This window comes from Zootermopsis nevadensis, unplaced genomic scaffold (assembly GCF_977971745.1).
Source record: "Zootermopsis nevadensis isolate Lab colony 2312 unplaced genomic scaffold, Znev_1.0 Znev_ptg000024l, whole genome shotgun sequence".
NCBI classification, from domain to species: Eukaryota; Metazoa; Arthropoda; class Insecta; order Blattodea; family Termopsidae; genus Zootermopsis; species Zootermopsis nevadensis.
The window spans coordinates 18,193,485-18,217,263 of NW_028259156.1; the positions used below are offsets into that span (position 1 = coordinate 18,193,485).

Below are 23,779 nucleotides of genomic sequence, written 5' to 3' on the forward strand. Positions count from 1 at the left end.
GCAAGAAGACGACGCCTATTACGTATTTCCTATTGATTTATAAAACACCGCAATGATGCAAACTAACTTATAAATTAAGAATAAACCGTTGCCAATTCGAGTATCTTGATCCTTGTAGTTTTCAGCGTTTTTCCTGTCTCGGAGCAGTCTAATACAAACACGATTTTATTTATTTACGTTCCAGCATATGCTAATTCTCGGTCTAAAAGCTCCATTTCATGTAAATCTTCTCGCGTCATCCTGCAAAGAGAGAAATTTACGTCTGGGAGCTTCATATTTCAGCTAATTGCTTTTCATTCACTCCAGACATGCTGCTCTGTCCTGTACTTTATTTAAAAGAGAACAAACTTTAAATTTGAATGATCTTAAACGTTTAATCCTGGTTTAATTTAACGACACTTCTTTAACTACGTATCTTCAATGATAGGATACTTGTGAATTATGATAGGGAAATAATGTGGAAGGAAAACCTCATAGCCTTCTTAAAGGTACAATTTATATATTTTGATATTAGCTTGGAGGAACATCCGAAGACCACAAGAGACCTCAGACAGGATAGCCGGCCTCCGGATCGAAATTCGAACCAGGGACCTCTAGAGTCTAATCATCAAGAATGCTTACCACTCAAACATGATATTCGGTCAGTTTCTTACTTTATAAACTAAAGGCGATCAGAACTTATGATAGGGGCAGCAAACACCTCTGAAACGTCGACAAACCACACGGTGCTACAACCCAGAAGACAGACATCTTCAAACTCGCCGCCGTAAAACCTCCATTCATGCTTAATTTAGGTGTTTGTCACAGAAAGATATCGCAATGCGCTGTTCCAAGTATCGTGCAGTACTTGCTGTAAGTTGCTGCAGATAGGTTATTTGACTTCTGTTTCGATATAAAACATCCCAGCTGCTTTAATCTCATTAATTTAAACGAATTAACCATAACATAAAATTTAATTTCCCGCTAAAAGAAACTCGGAAATTAAAAACGACACAAAGCAACGCGACCTCGCGAAGACGATTCCAATTACAAAGTGTACTCAGTTTCACGAACAAGGCGCGATGCTGCGTCGCTGCAGACATGCAAAACTGAAAATAGAGGCAGTATGTTCCTCCGTAACCTGTACCACTATCTACAGCTCTAGCTACATTTCCCCTGGCAAAATATTCAAAAATAGGCTGAAAAGTCTTGTGGCGAGACAAGGCACCTGAAGTAGAGAAAAGTTTCAGTGCTGCTGTCTTATGCAGGTGTTCGGCCTGATGTATCATTGTCAGGCGCACTTCACATGATGGATGGCACCGCCATTCAACCCCGCCAGCCTCAGCTGAGAGGCCATCGTTAAACTTCGGGCCCTAGTCTGTATGAAGAGGAGCGTGTCAGTGCGGGCAGCCTATAGTAACTTGAAACGGGGGTTCTAAAGCCGAGCAGGCAGATTTGTATGGGAAACCCTCGGCACTCTCTTGACCTTACAAAGTAGGGACACGACCCTAACTCCAATTACGCCTGCTTCAACAAGTTATCCTTCAGAGACCAGGCCATCAGGAAGAGGATCACGTTATATTATCCTGACTGACAGCTTACGGGCAGACCCGTACAGTAACAAAATCAACTGACATCATTCAGTTACTTTCCTTTCGTTTACCTTTTTCCTCTTTTCAATTTAGCGGTTTTTCCTTCTTCCTCTCAGTCCTCTTTTGATTATCTTCGTGGTTTTTATTCTGAGAATCATAAAAACCCCTTAAATAAATTCTGCGGGGGAAAAAAGCAAAGTTGTTGAATGTCATAATAGGTGGTACAAAAGTTTGCAGTTCTCCCTGTGTTATGAAGAGTTAAAGTTTCCTACAGCTAAGCCACAGAGACCTGCTCTTAAATACTAGGACATCCGTTTTAAATTACGCATAAATACAATATTAAACCTCTTAGTCCAACAGACGTACTCAGCGTAGACCAGGCCTTCTCACTATATGTTAGTGAACATCTGAAGAAAGGATAAAATCTTAAAAACAGTATGAGTGTGTTATCGCCTTCGGTGGTCTAGTAGTTGCGTGCTTGCCACTATATCCAAGGTTTGTGGGTTCAAACCCGCCGAGGTCGATGGAATTTTTAAGGGTGATAAAAATCCGTAGCACACCAGCAAGGTATGCAACTCACAAGACATGGAAGGGACAATTGACAGGGACTAAGGAAGTAACAGTTGAAATCTGCACGGGGAATAAATACGATCAGCATCACAAATTTGAGTTAAAACCGAACGTTTCCCACACCCGCTGTCTCAACCGCCCTGACTGTCTGGGAATATCACATATCCTTCTGCTGTGATTGGCTGCGATTCCTCAATATCATCACCTGTCTTCAGTTGAAAGTGACGTCATTCTTCTTGATTCGTCCGCAAACACCTGAACCTATGTAATTAGTTGACGAGAAGGTGTGGGAGTCCCGTAGTAAGATCGTTGCAATGGATCGGCTGTTGAAATTCTGGGCACAGCATTACCAAGATGGATGCTTGTGAGCTAAAATAATTTATTTTTAACGATAATTTCGTGATATGACACAAGAGTTTTCTACCATCAAGCCGCGAAAGTGTAAATAATTGGATCACATGAACAAGAAACGTAATAATGTTGCTAGAAGCTCAGCACACGCGTTTAATTCCTCGTACTTTGTCTGTTCCAGTCACGAGTCCGAGCCTTGGGGAGAGGCAATATGGCTGAAGTGTCACTCACAAATTCAGCCCGTTCCGCAGAGTAACACAGCGCGTCTTCATTACTAATACCAGGGCAATGTCCTTTAAGGAAACGATTGCTATTTATTGTGAGAATCAGTTGCAAGCCTGAACTGTAGCCATGTTGATATGCCTCAACACTTGTTAACAAAACCTGTACTTGCGGTCTCTCTCCTTATTTGAGTGGCCTTTCCAGAACTTACCGACGTCGTCGGACTTTCCTCCTACCTTTCAGCGTCGCTGCTGCCGTTGTGGTGACGCCACCTCGTGGTCCAGCTCGCAATCTGCCTTCCCAGCGCCTGGAACAGGTTCCTGTTCTCTATCTCCGGCTCTGGAACACAGGGACAAGAAGGTCTATAAGTAACGGTGAGTGGCTGGGTAGTTAGCACGCCTACTTCCTATTCGTAAAGTCGCGGATTTAAATCTGGGACCAGAGACCGTCCGACCTGACTGAAGTGTTACGTATTTTTCCTCCGTCCCTCCAGGAAATCCGAGACAGTATTCTGCCTCAATAGCGGCTACGTACGATTTCTTTCCAGTTAGTTTGCCTATGCATTTCTCAATCATTCTATTATTCTACGCTGACAGAGAAGAAGAATGAGCAACAATTATAGTCCACAGGTCACTGTCAGACTCACTGATTTCATTTACCAATAGGCTGTCCTTCTCTTGTCAATAGCCCACAGGTCCTTTAGGCCTATACATAGGCAACAAATCGTACACACATTAGTAGGCTAAGTTCTGACTCCTGATAAATTTATTTCGTTCATCCAACTGACAGTCAATAAATTCATACCAGAGGGGCCAGTGTGTTTAAACTAGATGACCCGTGCTTAGCATGGAAAGGTTTCAACGACTTAACACGTCGTGTTCAAAATACAGGCCTACGGAAATTCTGTACTGTGACATGAACCACCGAACATTCTAACAACATGCCTGACCCGCATGAAAGCCATCTAGATGACATCAGCGCCACTACAAAACGATTAGCTGAACCATCGCGCGAAATAAAAAGTGAAATTTTATTACCCTATTTCCCGAAACAAACGCACAACTTACCACCCTCGTCGTGGTAATTACATCAAACCCCCATGTGTCAATTCTAGTAGAACCGTCAGCTTAATGAGGCCATTGCCTCTAATTGCTTTGTCAAATGTTAACATGGAGCACGAATACGAGGGGTGCCCAAGAACTACCCGGAAGAATTTCAAAGCAATAACTGTCTGTAATGCTTGACTGTTTTCCCAGGTTACCTGAACACTGCGCTTCAGACAGGCTTACAAGAGTTGATTAACGAAAAAGTCTCAGTCTACGTCACAGGTGGTCTCCTTCAGGCTCAATATCAAGGCAGAATATTTACACCTTATCTTAGGCCTGCATCTCACGCCTAATTAACACAGCAAAAGCTTTTTGTCTCCAAACGTGTCTTCATCAAGACGAAATTTTCAGACATCATTTTAGAGTATCAAATCTAAAACTTCTTGACGATGGTGAAGAGTCAATTGAATAAAAATTTTCTTGGATATTATCCATCGTCTAGTAAATATAAAACGTAAAACGACGTTTCGGAGATGGGACTCTATCTCCGTCTTCAGGTTCCTACACGGTTGGGCCCACTAGATAGGTCCGGAGATAGGGATTAGCTCTATCTAATGGGCCCAACTGTGTAGGAACCTGAATACGGAGATAGAGTCCCATCTCCGAAACGTCGTTTTACGTTTTATATTTACTAGACGATGGATAATATCCAAGAAAATTTTTATTCAATCATTTTAGAGGCTTAGGATGAAGTTCCCGACACAAGATTTTAAAGACCAATTACATTTTAATTCAATTCAATTCATTTATAATGATAATAATAACTAACTAACTAACTAGATGGCTTACCGAACCCGAAGGTTCATCACCGAATTAACCAAAGCCCTCCACCGGACCCTGTCCTGGGCCAACAAAATCCAGTTTCCTTCAACTCCTATCTCCCATAGATCCCGACTGAGATTATCCTCCCATCTACGTCTAGGTCTCCCCAGCGGTCTCTTCCCTTCAGGTTTCCCAACCAGTACCCGGTGCACACCTCTTGTCCCATCCATGCGCGCTACATGTCCCGCCCATAATAATATTAATAGTAACGTAACTGTTTATATAGAAAGAGTTTGAAGTTGCAAACTTAGGTTATTCCTACTAGCATGTGACGTCGCATTACAGAAATCAGAAGGTTTGTGTTTTATTCAGGCAGATCTTTTGTCCTTCGCAAGGGAAACGTCACAGCGACTGCTGCTCGGCTGCGTCTCTTATCCCAAGTAAAGTATAAATCCACCTCCACACTGGATTTGCGACTAAAGTGAGTTCCATTATCTGGGCTGGCCACATGGTTATTAATCATGGCTACCACATCCACGGTGTGAGAAGAGATTCTGGTCTCAGAAAACATAAAATTTTAAACAATCCGCCTTTAAAACTTTCTTCCTTATGTTCATCGTCAGACGCCTTAAAATAGAACCATTCTTATAGGCAAGAAGCTGCCTCGTTTGGGCGTAGATAAGAGTCACACTGCCTCTCACCGGGCCCGTTATTCATCTAAAGTACGCAAGTTCCTAAGTAATTTATAATGTAAACTGTAACCGCGAAACTTCTCTAGCCATGTTAGCCTGACAGCCTACATTTTCATTCCTTATTGCCTATTTTACTTCACTCGGTAATTGTTTATAAAATGTCATACTATGATAAAAACGGTTATTTAAAAAGTTGATACTGTATTAAGGAGCAATGTTTTTGTAATGGCGTATATATAACAAATATTGACTACGCTGAGACAAGTGGAGCCTTCTTCTCATCCGGAAACAGAATTTTGAACACGACAGACAGCTGAAGTTTACTGCGGTTTCGCCTGTCACGTTTCTGCTGACAGATTTGCGAGTCGTATTTCCAAAATTACAAATCTATGGGGGGGGGGGGGGGGAAATATAATTTGAAATACAAGAAAAATCTATATCAAATCTAAAACTTCTTGACGATGGTGAAGAGTCAATTGAATAAAAATTTACTTGGATATTATCCATCGTCTAGTAATAAAACGTTCGGAGGCACACGGACTTTGAAAACAACGACTGTAACCTCTGATTTCAGCCGAAATATACCGATATGGCAAGTGTGAAGAGTGTTTGTTGCTCAGAGCTGAAAGCCGCTCTGTAACTCCTAGCGCTTCGCAAAGCCATAATGTTATTCGATACCCTTTGATGTGTGAATAAATATCGGACAACAATTTTGCCTTTCTCTTCGGTTCCGTCCATTGAGGAGGTGCGGTGTAGACTACTCTACACTTGCACAGTCTACAAACACTATCAGCGCTATCACATTACTCAAAGGGGAGACCTCCTCATTGTATGAAAATATGTACCTAAATTACATGGCAAAGAATACGTAGCACCTGAAATAAGTATCCTGCCTCGCCAAGTTTTGCAAACTTTAATTCAAATATATTTGCTGTACTGTCATTTAAGTCTTCAGAAGTCATATTAAAAAACACTTGAAACGAGAATGTCTGTCTTATTTTCTGCCATAAGTTAGCCAAAAATAAATTCCAGAGGACGTCGTATTCTAAGCAGCATCTACGTCGAAGGAAAAGGAAAGACAAGAATTTTAATTACGATATCTTAACCGAGAATGGAAAAATATTATAGGCCTAATGCATGAAGCAGTATTAAGAAATGCTTCTCATTGTATCTCAGTCCGTCAGAACAAGTACAGATTACCCATCGAGGCTTCTGATGTGGGATAACCAAGCAAAATGGTCTTTGTAAGACTTGAGGTTCTCACAGCGGTGAGTATGAAGATTTCCGTCTTCTGGGTTGTTGCGCTGTGTAGTCTGGTCGATGTTAACCAACTTTTCAGAGGTCATACTGCCTCCATCATCAGGGCGATGAGTATGAAGATTTCTGTCTTCTGGGTTGTTGCGCTGTGTAGTCTGGTCGATGTTAACCAACGTTTCAGAGGTCATACTGCCTCCATCATCAGAGCGATGAGTATGAAGATTTCTGTCTTCTGGGTTGTTGCGCTGTGTAGTCTGGTCGATGTTAACCAACGTTTCAGAGGTCATACTGCCTCCATTATCAGAGCGATGAGTATGAAGATTTCTGTCTTCGCCCTGATGACGGAGGCAGTATGACCTCTGAAACGTTGGTTAATATCGACCAGACTACACAGCGCAACAACCCAGAAGACGGAAATCTTCAAAATGGTCCTTATTCGCACCTTATTGTAAGAGACTCATCACTCATCGGGCAAGTTAGAAATTCGATCGAAAATCCCGAAGCAAAGAGGCTACTTCTGAGATCAAGTTGTAGACGGGGAGGTATATCGCATAGACATATCTTAAATAGGATCCAGTGTGCACACGGTAATGTAGCTTAGTGTTCTATGAGAGGCGGTGACGTTTGGACCGGTTTATCCACTTCCAGCTTCTCGCGGAAGAACCTGCTTAACGAGTTACTCAGACCCACACATTTCTAACGATCAGTGCCGATGGTGAATTATATTCTGAAGCATGTTTCAGTGCACAGTCAAACTTTCGGTTCACACTGTGCCGATGTTTGAAGTGTAATATTGGCGAATGGCACGACGAGAATTCTCGCACGGTGAAACTACTAGATTTTCAAATAACTTGTACGGCTTATTGGAGCGAGGTGATAGTCCATTTCACATCCAGTCTTCTATTTCCGAAGCCAGAGAACGTTAAATTACCATCCACGAATAAGGAATCACTCTTCGCGAACATTTTCCCGGAAATTCCGTGAATAAACGTTATTGGTAGAAGGAAGGCGAGTCTCAAGAAACATTCGTTCTTGTTCATCGACTTAACTTCGTTTTATGCAGAGTTCCAAAAGGACAATCAGCTTTAAACAGCAAACTTCTAGGCCTCTAGACACAAAAGAGTAGCTGCTAATAACTATATTGAAAAAGCAGTGAAAAGCCGACAAGGGGTGGTCCTCCAACTTTACAAATCATCACCTTAAAACGTTCTACCGTTTTATGAAATATACAATGGATATCTGACTTCGGAGGGCTAGTTAGAACGCAGCTGAGCAACAATCAGCTTCAAGAATGACCCTGTTCCATGAAATATACTTTAATTGCAATCGACTGACCATCTGAAACAGCAAACAAACTTTAAATTGTCACATCACTTTGCTACCTACTCTGTTGTAATCATCACATCAATACACGCCACCGACAGACCAGAACCCATTAAAACCCAATAAAGTCAGTTCCAACACGCGCCTTTTCTGTCGGTGCTACACGCCGACAGTAATCGCTGTCTGCGTGACCCGCCTGGGCTGCGTCGGTTCAGAAACTCTTTTTGTGTTCACTGCTCGATACAATTCACCACTGCGCACGCACACAGCAACGTTTAGGCTGCATTCTGGAATATCGTTCTTACCACCAGATACATCAATCAATCTGGCTTTAACGGTTAAAACACTGGAGATTAATCACTTAAACGACACTTCTTTATGCCGATAAGATAAATTTGTTGAGTGATAATACAATAAATAAAGCAGAAACTCCTCTGCAGGCCATCTAAGAAACTGGTCTTATTTTCCCTATAATTTGAGAAAGTTAAAACATGCGTCATGGAACAAGAAAGAAATAAAATTGGGGTTCATGGCCAAATTAATAGAATACGAAGAAAAATTAATCGAATGAACACTTATCATTATTATTATTATTATTGCATTTTGCTGTTGATGCAGCTCATTAACATAAAGAACTGAATTCGAAAATCTATCATCCTACTTATTTACAGACACACTAAGACAATGGGCCTTTATCCTTCAGTTGTGTAACTTTTTATTTTACAACGATGGAATAACGTAATAATGCCCACAAATGTCAAAAACAATGGTTAGGAATATGTTTATATCTAATTAGGATGAAATAAGCAGGCAATTCAGGACATTACATTTCCTAACGAGCAACTTTGTGTTTTACGTCTACGAGTCTGAAATTATTGTTAGGATCGTGAAAGAGAAATTACGATCGGCTGGGAATGTAGTACGGGAGGGACAGACTAGAAACGAATAAATAATTCAATTTCGGAAACATTTTGGAAAACTGCTATTTGCATAACGATAACAGTCACCTGAGATGACATTTTGGTGGTAGGTTGTCAGGAAAAGCGGGCTCACAATCGTAGTGATTAATTATGCAGAGATCCCAACATAGTTATTTGTAGTGTTCTGTCTGACGACAGGTCCATATGAACAGGATCCTTCCATCCTTTTCTCGGACTGGGACCTGTTCATATACGTTCTTGGCAGATGATCCAGAAGTGGCTTGCCATTGCCTTCTTCTGTGTGTGAATGGAGTAATTGTTGGGATGCCACGGAGAAACCGGGGAAGCCCCCGGAGGAAAACTCCACGGCCTTGCCCAACACAAGTTATAAATTCGGGCACCGCCGGGAATCGAACCCGAGACCCCAGGATTACAAGGCCAGCGTTCCAACCGCTAGACCACCGTGGCCATCATTCATTCATTTATTTATTTATTTATTTATTTAGTGTTCTGTCTGACGACAGGTCCATATGAACAGGATCCTTCCATCCTTTTCTCGGACTGGGACCTGTTCATATACGTTCTTGGCAGATGATCCAGAAGTGGTTTGCCATTGCCTTCTTCTGTGTGTGAATGGAGTAATTGTTGGGATGCCACGGAGAAACCGGGGAAGCCCCCGGAGGAAAACTCCGTGATGCCTAGACCACGGCCTTGCCCAACACAAGTTATAAATCTGAGCACCACCGGGAATTAAACCCGGGACCCCAGGATTACAAGGCTAGCGTTCTGACCGCTAGACCACCGTCGGTCATCCCCAACATAGTATAAAGCATAAATACTATTGCACTTTATACTCTCATAGCAAGAGTCCCTTAAGAAATTCGGAGCAAGTAGGTACAAAGGAGAACTTCTAGTAGACCTGCAGAACAGTTGTAACAATTACGGGCCGCTGGAGAAGGATTCTGAAGCTTATTCCTTGTAATGAAACCTCAGAATCCCTGGTTTAATGGTCACAATGTAATAACTATCTGACATTAGATGTGATTTGTTACAGGCAGCCATTATGCATTTCCAAAGCTGAGAATGCGACCAGTAACATGCAGATTATGTTAACGTATGTTCCAGGAACAATTCTGTAGAAGACAATTATCTCTTCAAGATCAAGGAGTTAGGAACGTCGTCTGCTGAGAATATTTTCGCCGCATGCACACGATAGCGTTCCGTAATGTTTGAGTACTTGTCGCTTCACATTAGAAGCTGGGACACAGACGGGCCTCTGAAATGTAATGGGGACTGTCTGCATAATTTACCATCTCTCAAGTAATTTCTACGCATAGGAGAGATAACAAATAATAAAAAAAAATTGCCGGAAAACCTTGAGGAAGTAGACCACATGACAAACCTAGGAGTAGATGGGAGGATAATATTAAAATGCATATTACGAAAATAGTGTATAAGATTGTAAACCAGGTTCATCTGGTGTCCATCTTAAGAAAAAAAAGAAATTTTGTGTGTGTGTGTTTTATGTATATTATTACAGGCTATTATCATTATTCTACTACAAAAAGACTTAATTTATTTAGGAACTACAAGCACAGTTTGAATTTAATTATGGAGTGACCTGGTCTTGTGAAGACGGTAGTGAAACTTCCTGTTCCATAACACGCGGAGCATTCCTTGAGCAGCTTTGCGACTGTTAGCTTGTCAAGAAAGACTGTTACACGGAGTCAGTGCAGTAGTTTTGCTTTTGACTCGCTGCGGGGAGCACTCAGCAAAGCATCCACGTAATGCGAGTCACAAGACAAGGACCCACCGCGTGTGGAGAGAATACATTAGCACATTCATAACAACGTTTTCATCTCATTCGACTCTACGTATCATTTAAAGAATAAACCAAAGGCTCTCGTCACAGGATGTCAGCCAATCATTTCTTTATAATACGATCACCCTGTAGCTACACATCGGGATCCTTGAAGGCTTTAAATGCTGAAATCCACGCTCAAAGTTGCGTTCTGCTTTTGGTGAAATCGGAGGATCTGCATAACCGTAACAGACGCTCTGTGGACTTAGAGCTCAAATTGTTTTTATGTTTAGAAGACATGCGCCTGTAACGCAAGGCTTGGGGAGATGCGAAGGATAATACAAAGCTAACAAGTTCTACGCCGTGTCGGAATGGAAATGGCGTGTTGCTACACATTGCAACCTAATACTTCATTCATTTAAAAAATAATTACTCTTCGCGGCGTTTTAACCATAAGCTATTTTAAGCTCTAGTCTTCTCTATCCCATGGAGGAAATTAGTGTAGAGATTTAATACGGAATTTATTCGAAAAGATTTTAAACAGTTTCGAAGACGAAATACATTTCAGCCCCCACATCCATCCGCTTTATCACTTTGTCAAGCAGACGCAGAGAAAAACATTTGAATACGCGAGGGAGAAAATTGAGTCTGAGGGCTTTCATAATTTGTACATTTTACCGAACGGTTAACAAAGTAGAAAGGATAAGACGGATGGGACATGTAGCGCGCATGGTAAAATTCAGAAATACATAAAAATGTTTTCTGAGAAACCCATTAAAATTGGATTTGGAATTCACAGACTAAGCTGTGCGTGGATTGGAATCGAAGGGCTCACAACAAGGACCAGAGGCGAGTTTCTGTGAACGCGGTAATGAACATAAAAGTATAGATTCTTTGACCAGCCAATTCCCTTCTAGCTACTCAAGAAGAGCTTTGTTCCTTGGAGTTGTCAGTCAAAGGGACGCTCCAAGCGCAGACAGCCTTGCTCTCAGCGGTTGGCCGACCTCAAAACCGCAGGCAATAATAGCGGAGCCTGTACCCTGAAATATCTTAATGTAACGTCGTGAGCATCAAAGACATCCCGCCGTCCAAGGCGTCTCCTTTCAACGGTCGACGCAGCCAACCTGCAGCTGTTCATCTCGGCGTCTCACATAGGCTGTTGCAGCGGTACTCGGTTCGAATCCCGGCTAATTTATTGATTGATTGTCCTAATTCTTAAGTAGTGTACATTTATACACAAAGTCTGCTTCTTAATAACCCCGAATTTCTGCGATCCACAGCTCATTTGCATTTAATCCTGTAATCCACTAATTTTACGTTACTATCTCACTATACAGTAGCCCACATGACTTATTTATACAAGCGTAATTCCATTCTCTCCTACCCTCGACTTAAAACATATCTTACTAATTCCATTTCCCGCCATTTTGCATGCTGCGCCATCTGTGACTACTATTTATTCACTCAAAATCTGCATTTCAATAAGAAGTAAAGTCATGTCTCGACACACCGATTGTAAACTCAGAATAATATACAGGTTAATTAAAATTTGAATTTAATGAAACTGAACGACCTGACCAAACTTCCCCGACCAGTGGTTGGCAATATCGCTTCGTACTTGGGGGGGCCCAAATTCAAATAAAAACTCAGATACTAACATTCATATCGTGTTTACATGGTAGCATATAAGCATATTTCGCTATTCATCCTACATCTGAAAGCTGTATTCAGATGAAAATCTCCATCATATATTACAGGAACTAATTAATCAAAACTATATTAAATTAGACCCAAAAGTGAATTTAGTGCAACCTAACGAGATGACGTAACGCGCATGCGTTATACTGTTTTGTTAAACCGCCGTATTAACGTTGTGTGGACGCGATGTTAACAATTCCATTCACTTCATTTGCAAAGTTCCGATGGCTGAAAGCTGCTACGTTAATTCCATCGGAATGCAGGTTCAGGGCAATCAATTTATTCAAATGAAGCTTGACTCTGCGAACGGCCGACATAAGTGAACGCGTTTTATGCAACATGGAACTCCCCCCCCCCCACCCAGCCAGAATGTCACACCGCATTTCAAACAGACTGGGCGGTACTGGGTTCGAATCTCAGTAGAATACAATTTATCCTGACTCTTCTCTGACTCTGGAACGAATGTCTGAATAATACTTTTAAATACCCCACGACCCACACTCCAAATAGCTAACTACTCACAATTCATGATACATTTTCCATGTCATTTGACGGCATAAAATATGTGCAACGCGAAGGCTGCGGTAACAGACTTGAACACTATGGAGGGGCAAAATTCAAACCTAATAACATTATTATTATTATTATTATTATTATTATTTAGTGTTCTGTCTGACGACAGGTCCATATGAACAGGATCCTTCCATCCTTTTCTCGGACTGGGACCTGTTCATATACGTTCTTGGCAGATGATCCAGAAGTGGTTTGCCATTGCCTTCTTCTGTGTGTGAATGGAGTAATTGTTGGGATGCCACGGAGAAACCGAGGAAGCCCCCGGAGGAAAACTCCGTGTTGCCTAGACCACGGCCTTGCCCAACACAAGTTATAAATTCGAACCCGAGACCCCAGGATTACAAGGCCAGCGTTCTAACCGCTAGACCACCGTGGCGGTCAATAACATTATAGCAGTCTCAAATATTCCTCATCTTATAAGTTCCAAACTTGCATTCAAGTATGCTCCCATATTCTGAAACGAGGCTTTGACGACCGAATCATGCATTGCATCTGCTGAGAAAAATCGATGTTTCATTCCAGAAGACCGAATCTTGGTGGTGCAACTACCATTTCGTGCAAACTTTTATGTTTAGTTCGTTTAATTTTAGTTTGCGAGCGTTCTTCACTCGGTTTGAGCACATCGATCGGCGTTCTGTGGCATGTGTGGTCTTGCATGTGCCTGACAGCGTTTTGAAGGAATGCATCGCTCCGTCTTCGTGTGAAGCAGACTGAACACCAAATTGAAGCTTCGTCGACAAGAATTCTGTAGATTTCCAATACAAAATTTCATCGAAAGCCGCCAGGTAGTTTCAGTAATTCAGACAGACATGCGCTCGGTTTATGCAAAGTACGCATAGAAGCTAAAGTTGTATTACAGTAATACGTCTTTTGGGCCGAAATGCATACAGCCCTGTGAAGTTGGTCTGAAACAAATCAACTTGAAAGAAAGAGGATATATTCTGATCCTGGGTCGTGCGTGTTCTGAATGTATCTGTCTCAATCTCACTTCGTGTCACGAGATAAAGAGAGACAAATGAATCGCACTGCCCGTAATTGGAATAGCTTCAAAGAGATTGTGCACGTGTCCTGTTTAAGTGAAAGCAACACAGATCAGCACTTTGAGTTGCCTCTGCCGGTAGCGACCTCATTAACCAAAACACATTGCAAAGTCTCATCTCGCCGCACTCAAGGGATGCATACACAGACCTGAGTCTCAGACCAAGGAATCACGAAATGAGGGAACCACCGTTGAATTTATTGAATCGCTGATAACACACAGCGAAGTGTGATTTAAGGTTCTCACGGTGGCTAGTATAAAGGCGACTGCCCTCTGGATTGCAGGTATAAGTTCACCGACGTTTCAAAGGTGCCTTTTGCCTCCTTCATCAGGGCGCCCTCATCATTTTAGTCCTTTTGATGGAGGCAGCAATTACTTCTGAAACGTCGGTATAAACTTCTACCAGGCTACACGGCGCAACAACCCAGAAGACAGCCATCTAACACAGCGAGTTTTTTTTAGCGAAAGCGGCCTCGTACTCCCCTCACGTCAAGTCGATTTTCTTCTGCTGCGATAATGAGCTGTTCGTACGTACGTGAGTAGATTTCACTTCAGAACCCACTGAACGGATTTACGCCTAAATGTGCGAACTGCAGTAAGAGTAGTAGGGAGAATCTAATCCTAATACTGACCCGTAGATTATTTAATGACACGTTTTCTACTGTACAGGTTACAGGTCCTATGGCTTAGAACGGCTGATTGATCGCCAACTCTCGCCATTCTCTTGGCGTATCTTTCCTACTTCCGATAAGTGACGTTGCTGGTCACCCATTGAATGCATCTGACTTAGTATAATATTTAAACATTCAGCACGTACGTCAAAGAGAACACATTCCACGAACATTACAAAAATCTATCGGTTTACGCTGCTTAAGGAAATAAACGCTGTTCTCTTTGAAAATCATATCCAACCCATAAATAGCCTTTGTGCTTCATAAATGTTGACTGACAGAGCAGGCGAGGCATACTGTTACCACTAGGCTATACAAGATTAAAAATTCTTGGTCCTGCTTAACGTTCTAAAACGCATAATATAATAAAAGGACACGAAAACAAAGTAAGAGAATAACTGAAATATGAGAGAGGAGGAAATGAAACAGATACAGAGAGAGATAAAAAGAGGAACGGGTATGGCACAGTCTGTGTTTGCCGCGGCAAAGATTTGTCTGTGTGACTGTAAATTCTCGAAAGCTCGCGATATCTCGTCAAATCGTAACAGCTGTCCGTCCCGTGATAATTTCACCGTCGACAGAAATCAGTTCTGATGCGCGACGTAGCGTCTGTTAGCGTATCGCCAGCAGAGAGCCGTGGAACACATTTCGGAATCAGTGTATTGACTCATTGCACACAAAGAGTTGCGCCTGAATTCAATTATACACACACACATATGCAGGCCTGCCAACTTAATCCATTACTCATTTTTCCTAACGTCATGTACCGGTATAGGACTGTTCATTTGAATAAAATTTTTTTTTTACATTTCCGTTCCCCCCGCTGGTGTGCGCCCAGAAATGTTTTAGTTATGGAAATTATCACGTTACGTTTTGATACAAAACTTTGGTCAGTGGCGGTTAGTGGTCAGAAGAGTCAGCTTCATAAAGATTCTGGGGACAAGCATGTTATTTTAAAATAGGTCATAATATTAGTTCTACGTCATTTTCAATTCATTAGTCGCCATTATCCTGACAGTCGACAACACGTAACAAATGCAGAAGAAAATTCGTCTTCACTGTAACAAGGTGCTTTGCGGCCTCCATCCTCAGGACGATGATGCTCTGATGGTGAAGGTAGCAAGCACCTCTGAAACGTCAGCAAACATCTACCACACTAGACGGCGCACCACCCCAGAAGACTGCCATCTTAATTTCGAATTCAGACTGGAGAATCTCAAGACAGGTGACCACGTGCAGATAACAGCGAAATGTAGTCAAAAGTCTGGCGCTTGCGAACACGGCAATGAACCATGAGGTTCGATAAAGCAGATGATTTCCTGAGCTGCCGAGCAATTATAAACTTTTCAAGAAAGGTCCTGCACCACTGAGTTAGTTGGTTAACGTAGGTTACGTTAAGTCGTCTGTAGCTCTGAACGAAGACTTCCAGAAACTTGTCGCGAACAACAAATTCAGCTGATAAACCCTGATGAAGCAAAAGTCCTGCCTTATTCATCTTTGGCAAGGCACACAATATCCCATCACCTATCACGCCACATCCACGCCATTAGCTTCAGAGTTTCTGGCGGAAGGTGTCTGTTGGAGGCGGGAGACACAATGCAAATCCAGTCAGCTGCGAGATGCTTCACTTGCCGCCTTCAAACTCACACACACACTGCCTAATCTCTGACATTAAACGGGAGGTACCAGGCACGACGCATAACATCAAGCGTCTGTAGCCTTAATTCCTTCCTACGACATACCCCATTATTTCAAAGGACAGTCTGATACTGAGCGACAATATTATATCTGAATTAGGGAACTGGCACAATTGAAAACACTGCTTACGGTTTTGAAATTGCCTTGTGGGCATTAGTTTCGTCAATTAGAAAAGTGTTAATTTACTTCCTACACTGGCCTAGAAAACGACATAATTATTTGCGAACATCGTGTTTATTACAAGGCTAAGAATTGAACAAGTTAAGAGATATTGTAGGTGCGTCATATTGTGATTTATTTAAATAGTATTAAAAATATATTAAAATTGGCCGTCAATCACAATATAAGATAATTAAAAGATTAAAACATCATTTTACGTTCCGTATCGAGTACTCGATTTACATGTGGAACATTTTACGACATGTTTCGGCTATATATAGCCATCATCAGGTGTTATGTTATAAACTTTTTAACTGAATTACTGATTTTTACTGATTTTTAATGATTTTTAGTTTTCATTTTTCTTATCATATTATCACGGATGAAGATACAATATGAAGGACGTGAACATGATAAGAAAAATGAAAACTAAAAATCATTAAAAATCAGTAAAAATCAGTAATTCAGTAAAAACGTTTATAATATAACACCTGATGATGGTTATATAGCCGAAACATGTCGTAAAATGTTCCACATGTAAATCGAGTACTCGATACGGAACGTAAAATGATGTTTTAATCTTTTAATTATCTTATATTGTGATTGACGGCCAATTTTAATATATTTTTAATACTATTTAAAGTTAAGAGAATTGTTTAAAAAGTAGGAAATATATACAGCAACTACTTTAAACGCCTCTTCACTTTCAAACGATTACGCGAGAACTATTAAAATTACTTACGCCTATTCCACGTTCACTTAAATAACAGATGAATTAATAGAGGCGCGTGTGTTATAGCATACTGGTTAATATTACGTAAATAAATGAGTAAAATAGGCATTAGTTTTATTAATTTCTATGTTTAATTTTAAATAGAAACAATCACCTGATGTTCGGGAGCAGCGAAGCTCTTCAGATGAGAGTAATTAGTGAACTGCGAAGTCAGGCGTTACAAATTTGTCATGACGGGAGCTCATCCCTTGTTTACAGGACTTTGTGAAACGTTTCGTGTTTAACTGTAACCACAGCGACCGTGGTGCCTTTTGCAAATTTACCGAGGTTTGTTCATTACTGCGTCAGCATGAGTCCGCCAAGTAAAATTAAACTCTTCTATGTTCCTATTACTAGGAATGTATGTTTGGAGATTGATAGATAACATTTTGAATTGTTATATTTAATAATAATAATTTACATGGCTATATTAGTATTTAATATTTACTTGTGAATTACAAGTATTGATACTGACAACACCCCCCCCCCCCCCCCCCCCGGCACCCGGCGATCAGCAAAATGCCAGGGTGCTTTTGTGAGGTTGATCTTCATGCACAAAGCGCTGCATTCTGGTACAAATCGTGTGCTGGTTCTGTCACTGACTTTGCAATTCACAAACTTCATTTGACACGTCTGTCGCCCCTCAAATATGACTGACGGGGTAAATTAACTTGAGGATTAAGAGTGTCAGCCGATACAAAAAAATATTAAACAAAAAAAGGCCAAATAAAGCAATCTGCACATCACTGCTTCACAAAATTTCTCTCTTTTGATTACGATACTTATTCAAGTTTAAAAATTTATGTAAGACTTGAGGTTCTCACAGCGGTGAGTATGAAGATTTCTGTCTTCTGGGTTGTTGCGCTGTGTAGTCTGGTCGATGTTTACCAACGTTTCAGAGGTCATACTGCCTCCGTCATCAGGGCGATGAGTATGAAGATTTCTGTCTTCTGGGTTGTTGCGCTGTGTAGTCTGGTCGATGTTAACCAACGTTTCGGAGGTCATACTGCCTCCGTCATCAGGGCGATGAGTATGAAGATTTCTGTCTTCTGGGTTGTTGCGCTGTGTAGTCTGGTCGATGTTTACCAACGTTTCAGAGGTCATACTGCCTCCATCATCAGGGCCTTGATAACGGAGGCAGTATGACCTCTGAAACGTTGGTTAGCATCGACTAGACTAAACAGCGCAACAACCCAGAAGACGGAAATCTTAAAAATTTATGTTTACATTTTGCATTATTTCAGGATCAATTGTCGTTAGAATTAATGTTGTTAAAAGACTTTATTAGTATTTCAGCACTTATACCCACGTGATTCAAAACACGCCTAAATGTGGATATTTTTACCTCATGGATTAATAACCTATCGTAAATAGGATTTATAGTCATGTGGATATTGTCCATTGCCTTAAATATCTTTAATGAAACCTAGAGCCTTTCAGTACTGAACTATCTTATTACACCGTTTTCCTTATGCTTAGTACAGTAGAAAAGGCGTAATTTTAACAAGGCAGTTGGGGTTCAATGTTGACAGCTGCCACTAACACAGAAAATTAAAACAATAAATACTATGCATGTACAGTGACAACTAATAGCCTGAAGATGTAAGTAGATACAGCACCCGAAACGTCGTGAACATTACATATACCACAGTCAATGAATACGTCCAAAAATAGCGGTGAACCTTTACAGTTAACTTGAGACTAGGCAGTTCACTGTTTTTCTATGAGGTTCTTTGAAAATGACTCAAAAACTAAACGAAAAAATAAAAACAACAAATTCCTCATCACTGCTTCATAAATCGCGGCATCTGCGATTGCCCTTACATTCTTCTCTAGTTTTAAAATGTTGATTGAAAGAAAACAGGTGTAAGAAAAGAATAAATTTACTGGAGGGCTGACTTCATCCCCATTCTTCTGACAGAACCACCCCTAGTTCTACGTGGTTGTGACGTCCCGAGGGAACAAGTATGGGGTCGAAACAAGACGAGCCGTCTATAAGCGAGGTCTTTGCTCCTGTACTAGCTGCAGCCTGAAATACCGTCTTTTCGAATTGGCCATTGGCACGCAACTTAGACTTTAGAAGATTTTACAAATTATCGGCGATAATTTTGGGTTACATATATTTTAATAGTTGTTTTCTTACGAACGTGATTTAAGAAGTGGTTCTCTCTTGAGTAATGGTAAAGGTGCAACTACGTCAACACTTCATGAGTTTTAATTCGTTCGTTAACCTACCCAATACTGGGCTGCATCATATTAAGGCCAGAGCCTGGGGATCTACGCCCGACTGGTCCTATGTTTAACTGTTGTCTGATTTCGTTGCAAGAGATTGCTGATACGCTACCACTGATTTTTCAGGTCCACGATTTTGAACTTTAATGAAGGGACGTCACTGTGGTAATCGATATCACGTGACCCGCATTCAGATGCTGATGGATGTGTGATGTCAACTTAACCACTGAACTTTGGCGCTTATCTGCCAAACTCACTGCAAGCCCTGACCGTACATGAGCCCTTCCTTAAATACCGCACCACGAGCTGACCGCGGCGTGTAACACCCTCCTGCCGCACTTCACCGCCAATCCCTATGTCTTCCCCCCATTTATCGTCATCTGCTTACTTACTCATTCATTAGTTAATCTACGCATTAATAACTTTCCTTTTGTTCATTAAGTTATTTTCTCATTAACTGCATCCTTGTTTATTTATTTCATTTCGTCATAATTTATTTCAGTCTTTCTGGTTTTCTCTTCCTTTCCTTCTTTCTTCGTCATTTCCTTCCTTCCTCGTTTCTTTCTGTTTCCTCTGTAAATTACACCAAACCTCGCACACACCACAAACGCCTGGATTCTGCATCGCTGCATAGTGATCTGTTTAATAAAACCCTCCCAACATTCGAATCACACACCAAAAATCCTCACTTAAAAGCAAGACGTAAGGTTTCTGAATTCTGTGACAAATTAAGAGCCTGAGGACGTGAATTTAAGGACACTTTGTGAAGATACATTTCAGAACATAATTAAGTTATGTTAAGTGCTTTTTGAACGTCCTCTGCAGGAAAGCAGACGCACTAGACTCGATGGTCGCTTTTCCAGTCTTCAGAGCCACTTGTCTGCGTGTTATGTACGGCGTAATTTACATGCAAATATCAAATAAAAATTATAATATTCATCTTTGCACCCTAAGGCACTGAAATCAAATTCAACAGCCGAGTGGGCGACATTTCCTGTAGATGGGCTGTTCTAACAAAACCTCACGCCCTAATATACTAAGTTGTCCAAACACATCGACAGACAGGTCGATTAAGTAGAAAAATAAGATAAATTTGTGAAACAAATGTCGAAACTTACGTTACACTTGCCCTCGTACGTATGTCAGCCTGTAAGCCTTGTGTTGGAAGGAAATAGAAGTGTAAATGGAGGATTTCTAAGGATATGGAATAAAACGATAGTGGCCTATTTCAAAAAACTATCCGAGCAACTGAGAAAATCCATAAATAACTTCGTTCAGTACAACTGACTTCCAGGCCTAAAATTGAAGAAGACACATCTTGAATACGAAGGACGATTACACTAGTAAATCACGGGGTTGGATCTGCTGTGTTTATACGTACAATTATTCACAGCAGGACAACTAAGTAACATATATAAGCTAATTAGAATCTTAATAACATATCCTGTGGAACAGTTTCAGCATGTCTCGTCTAACTTCTCTGGTATGAAAGTAAATAAACTCTACGTAATTTTGTAAAGAGTGTTGTACGAGTACAAAGCCAGCTTTCGTACTTGAGTATATCAGTTATTTAAAATTTTGTAATGTTTAACGTGAAACGTCATATGTTATTATACGCCAACAAACAATGCATCGAAATTAAATATATAATTCACGTCTACATACATGAGGCTCTAGCCTGTGTAACAGCAAAGCCACTCTCAATGTCAAAACATTCAGTTACAACCAGACCTCTTTGTCTGGAGACTTAATTTGTTGCGTTTTCCGTTGTGCACATCATCACATTGTGAATACGCACTTTTCTTCAACAGCCTGAACGTATGTTACACGGCGAACTGCTCTCGTGTACGAAACACACGCAAAACCCAAATCGAACTGTTCAATTTTTGTTTTCACTGAATGTTACGCGAATTTCTTCAACTTCGCTTGTAAAATACCGCGGAAATTGAACCATGCGACGATCCTTACTAATAGTCCAGTGTCTGTCTTTAAGAAGACGAGAATAATCCAGCTAGACAAGAATACCATGGTTTTATAAAACTCAAATGTTCATTACCGTGCTCACAGAAACCCGCCATCAGCCCCTATCCTGAGCTACATTAATCCAATCCACACCCCAAACCTTAAAACCATGCGATCCGTTTTTTATATTATCCTCCATCTAAGCCTATATCTTCCGAGTGGTCTACTTTTTTCAGGTTTTGTAGTCAAAATTTTATACGCATTTCCCATGTCCCTGTTAGGCGTTACATAGATAGTCTCTGTCTTGAAACAAGACAATCGCTAACGAGACATTTAAGATACTCAAAATTACATCACACAAGGGTTTTTCAGTCACTCCAGGGCCACGTTATTATTCCGAATAGATGGGTTCTTACTAGAACATGTCAGTTTACGATGAACGTGGACCCTCGTTCAAAATTACTTAACAAAGACACAGCAGTTAATGGATCTTTATACAACATATTCATTTTAACCTCAATATAATTAACCTTCAACTGAAATAAACATAGCACACTGCAAACTTCTCCTATTTTTGTTTTAAAAGTTTAATGCTGGTAAAATGTTGCGTTATCTCAGTGACGATGAAACATCTTATTACCAACGCGACAGAAGCGTGAGATAAGCACCACTGATTGGTTGGTACTCCTGGTCAGTGTACAGTCCAACACAGCGACCTAACCTCATTTTCCAAAAGAGACCACCAATTGCACACCCCCCACCGCCACACACACCGGTCGCTGATTAAAGCCTTACATGTGTGACGCGGACTAAATTGAAGACTGGGTCGTTGAAGACCTGGATGACAAGAAGGAAGTATAAGGAGGACGGAGAAAAATGTAATGAAGAGCTTCATAAGAAGAGAGCACTTGGCAGACCTCGACGTAGATGGTTCGAATCAAACTGAAATGGATCTCAAAAGAAATATTGTGTCAGGCTATGCACTGGATTCAACTGGCTCAGGATAGGATCCCCTTTTCTGGTTCTTATGAGCACAGTAATGAACATTCGGGTTCCATTGAAGACCGTGAATTTCTTGACAACCTGCACGCCCGTATTTTAGTAAGGGCTCTGCTCCATGGGGTAGATTAGTTAACTAAAGAAACAGTCAGAGTAATTACCTATTCAAAAGAGATCACTAACTCGGTTGACGACTGGGGTCTTTGCCCCTTCGTGAAGGCAGACAAAAGCGTTGTGATTCGGAATAAGGTAAGGTGTAGTTCATAACAAGAATAATATAAAACCTGGTCTTTGATTAAATAATGTCGCTATAAAAATGTTCATCACCTTCAAATTGCATTCAATTAGCTCCTCTAGTTTCAGAGATAATAAAGGGGTTTAACGATGGAACACTTTCTTTTCGTTTGGTATTTATCTGTGATTCTCCTCATACCTTTCCTCCCTCTTCCTTGGAGCCTCATGTTCTCATCAGCACGATATAATAAGTCTTCTCTGCGTTTAATCCTCTTATGTTACTTGTTCATAGACGGATATCCCACTGCTTAATCTAGGCCACATGGCAGGTCTGGATAAAATGAAAGCTGGTACCTCGGGAATTCAATCTCGGTCCCGCAAATGACTACGGAACGACTATGAATACACCAACTGTGGATGCTCTACTACGCTAATCATATGATGCAGTGTACAGCAGATGTTTAATATACGACATTCTGTCGTTACACGACCAGAAGTTCTGCCAACATTGTAATAACAAGCTTAAAGACGTTTTAGCAGCGCCATCAGAAACTGCGGGAAGGAACAGTACTTTGTCTCCCTCAGACTTAAATCTTCTCCGTGTTTCTATGCTACTTGCGAATTTGAGTTTAACCTGAAAGCATAGAAAGCTTTCCCGACGTAGACACGTAGGTAATAAAAGTTAAAAGTTGTAGCACAAGTATTTTTGCGTTCTTAATTGGCACTGATCTTATTAAAACTACTTGACACTTAAAATTCTAACAGCGATGAAGATTACTGTGATCTTCCGGGTTGTGATACCACGTAGTCTCGAAGTGGTCATTAGTTTTTCGGAGAACCGAACGATAAATTTTGTTGATTAATCTGTCAGAACCAAATAAAACCCTAAAGCAGACCATGTGGACGAAACAGTGAGTTGCTGAATGTTAAAGCAGATGATCCACACCATTCATTATCACTGTTCCATAGAGGGACAGAACAGGAATCGTGTCAAAACGTCATAAGTCTCCAATCGCCTGTCAGCACTCCACCCTTAAGCAGAGCAACTCACAGTGTAAAATTAAGTTACCAATCACTGCGTAAGTTTTTACCTTCTTAAACACCAAAATTTTAACACGTGATTATTCTTATTTTCTGTATGACGTGTACAGATTAAGATGGCTGTCT

The 23,779-nt window shown here is 40.9% G+C and overlaps 1 protein-coding gene across 2 annotated transcripts in view; it reads right to left on the minus strand.

Annotated features, from left to right (window-relative positions):
* LOC110838100 (uncharacterized) overlaps positions 1–23,779 on the minus strand; it is a 64,797-nt gene that overhangs the window by 6,660 nt on the left and 34,358 nt on the right. For both annotated transcript variants that reach the window (XM_087355223.1, XM_022080963.2), the window contains exon 3: positions 2,951–3,053. In XM_087355223.1, coding sequence (XP_087211349.1) covers positions 2,951–3,053 — 103 coding nt within the window. The remainder of the gene's footprint in view (positions 1–2,950; positions 3,054–23,779) is intronic.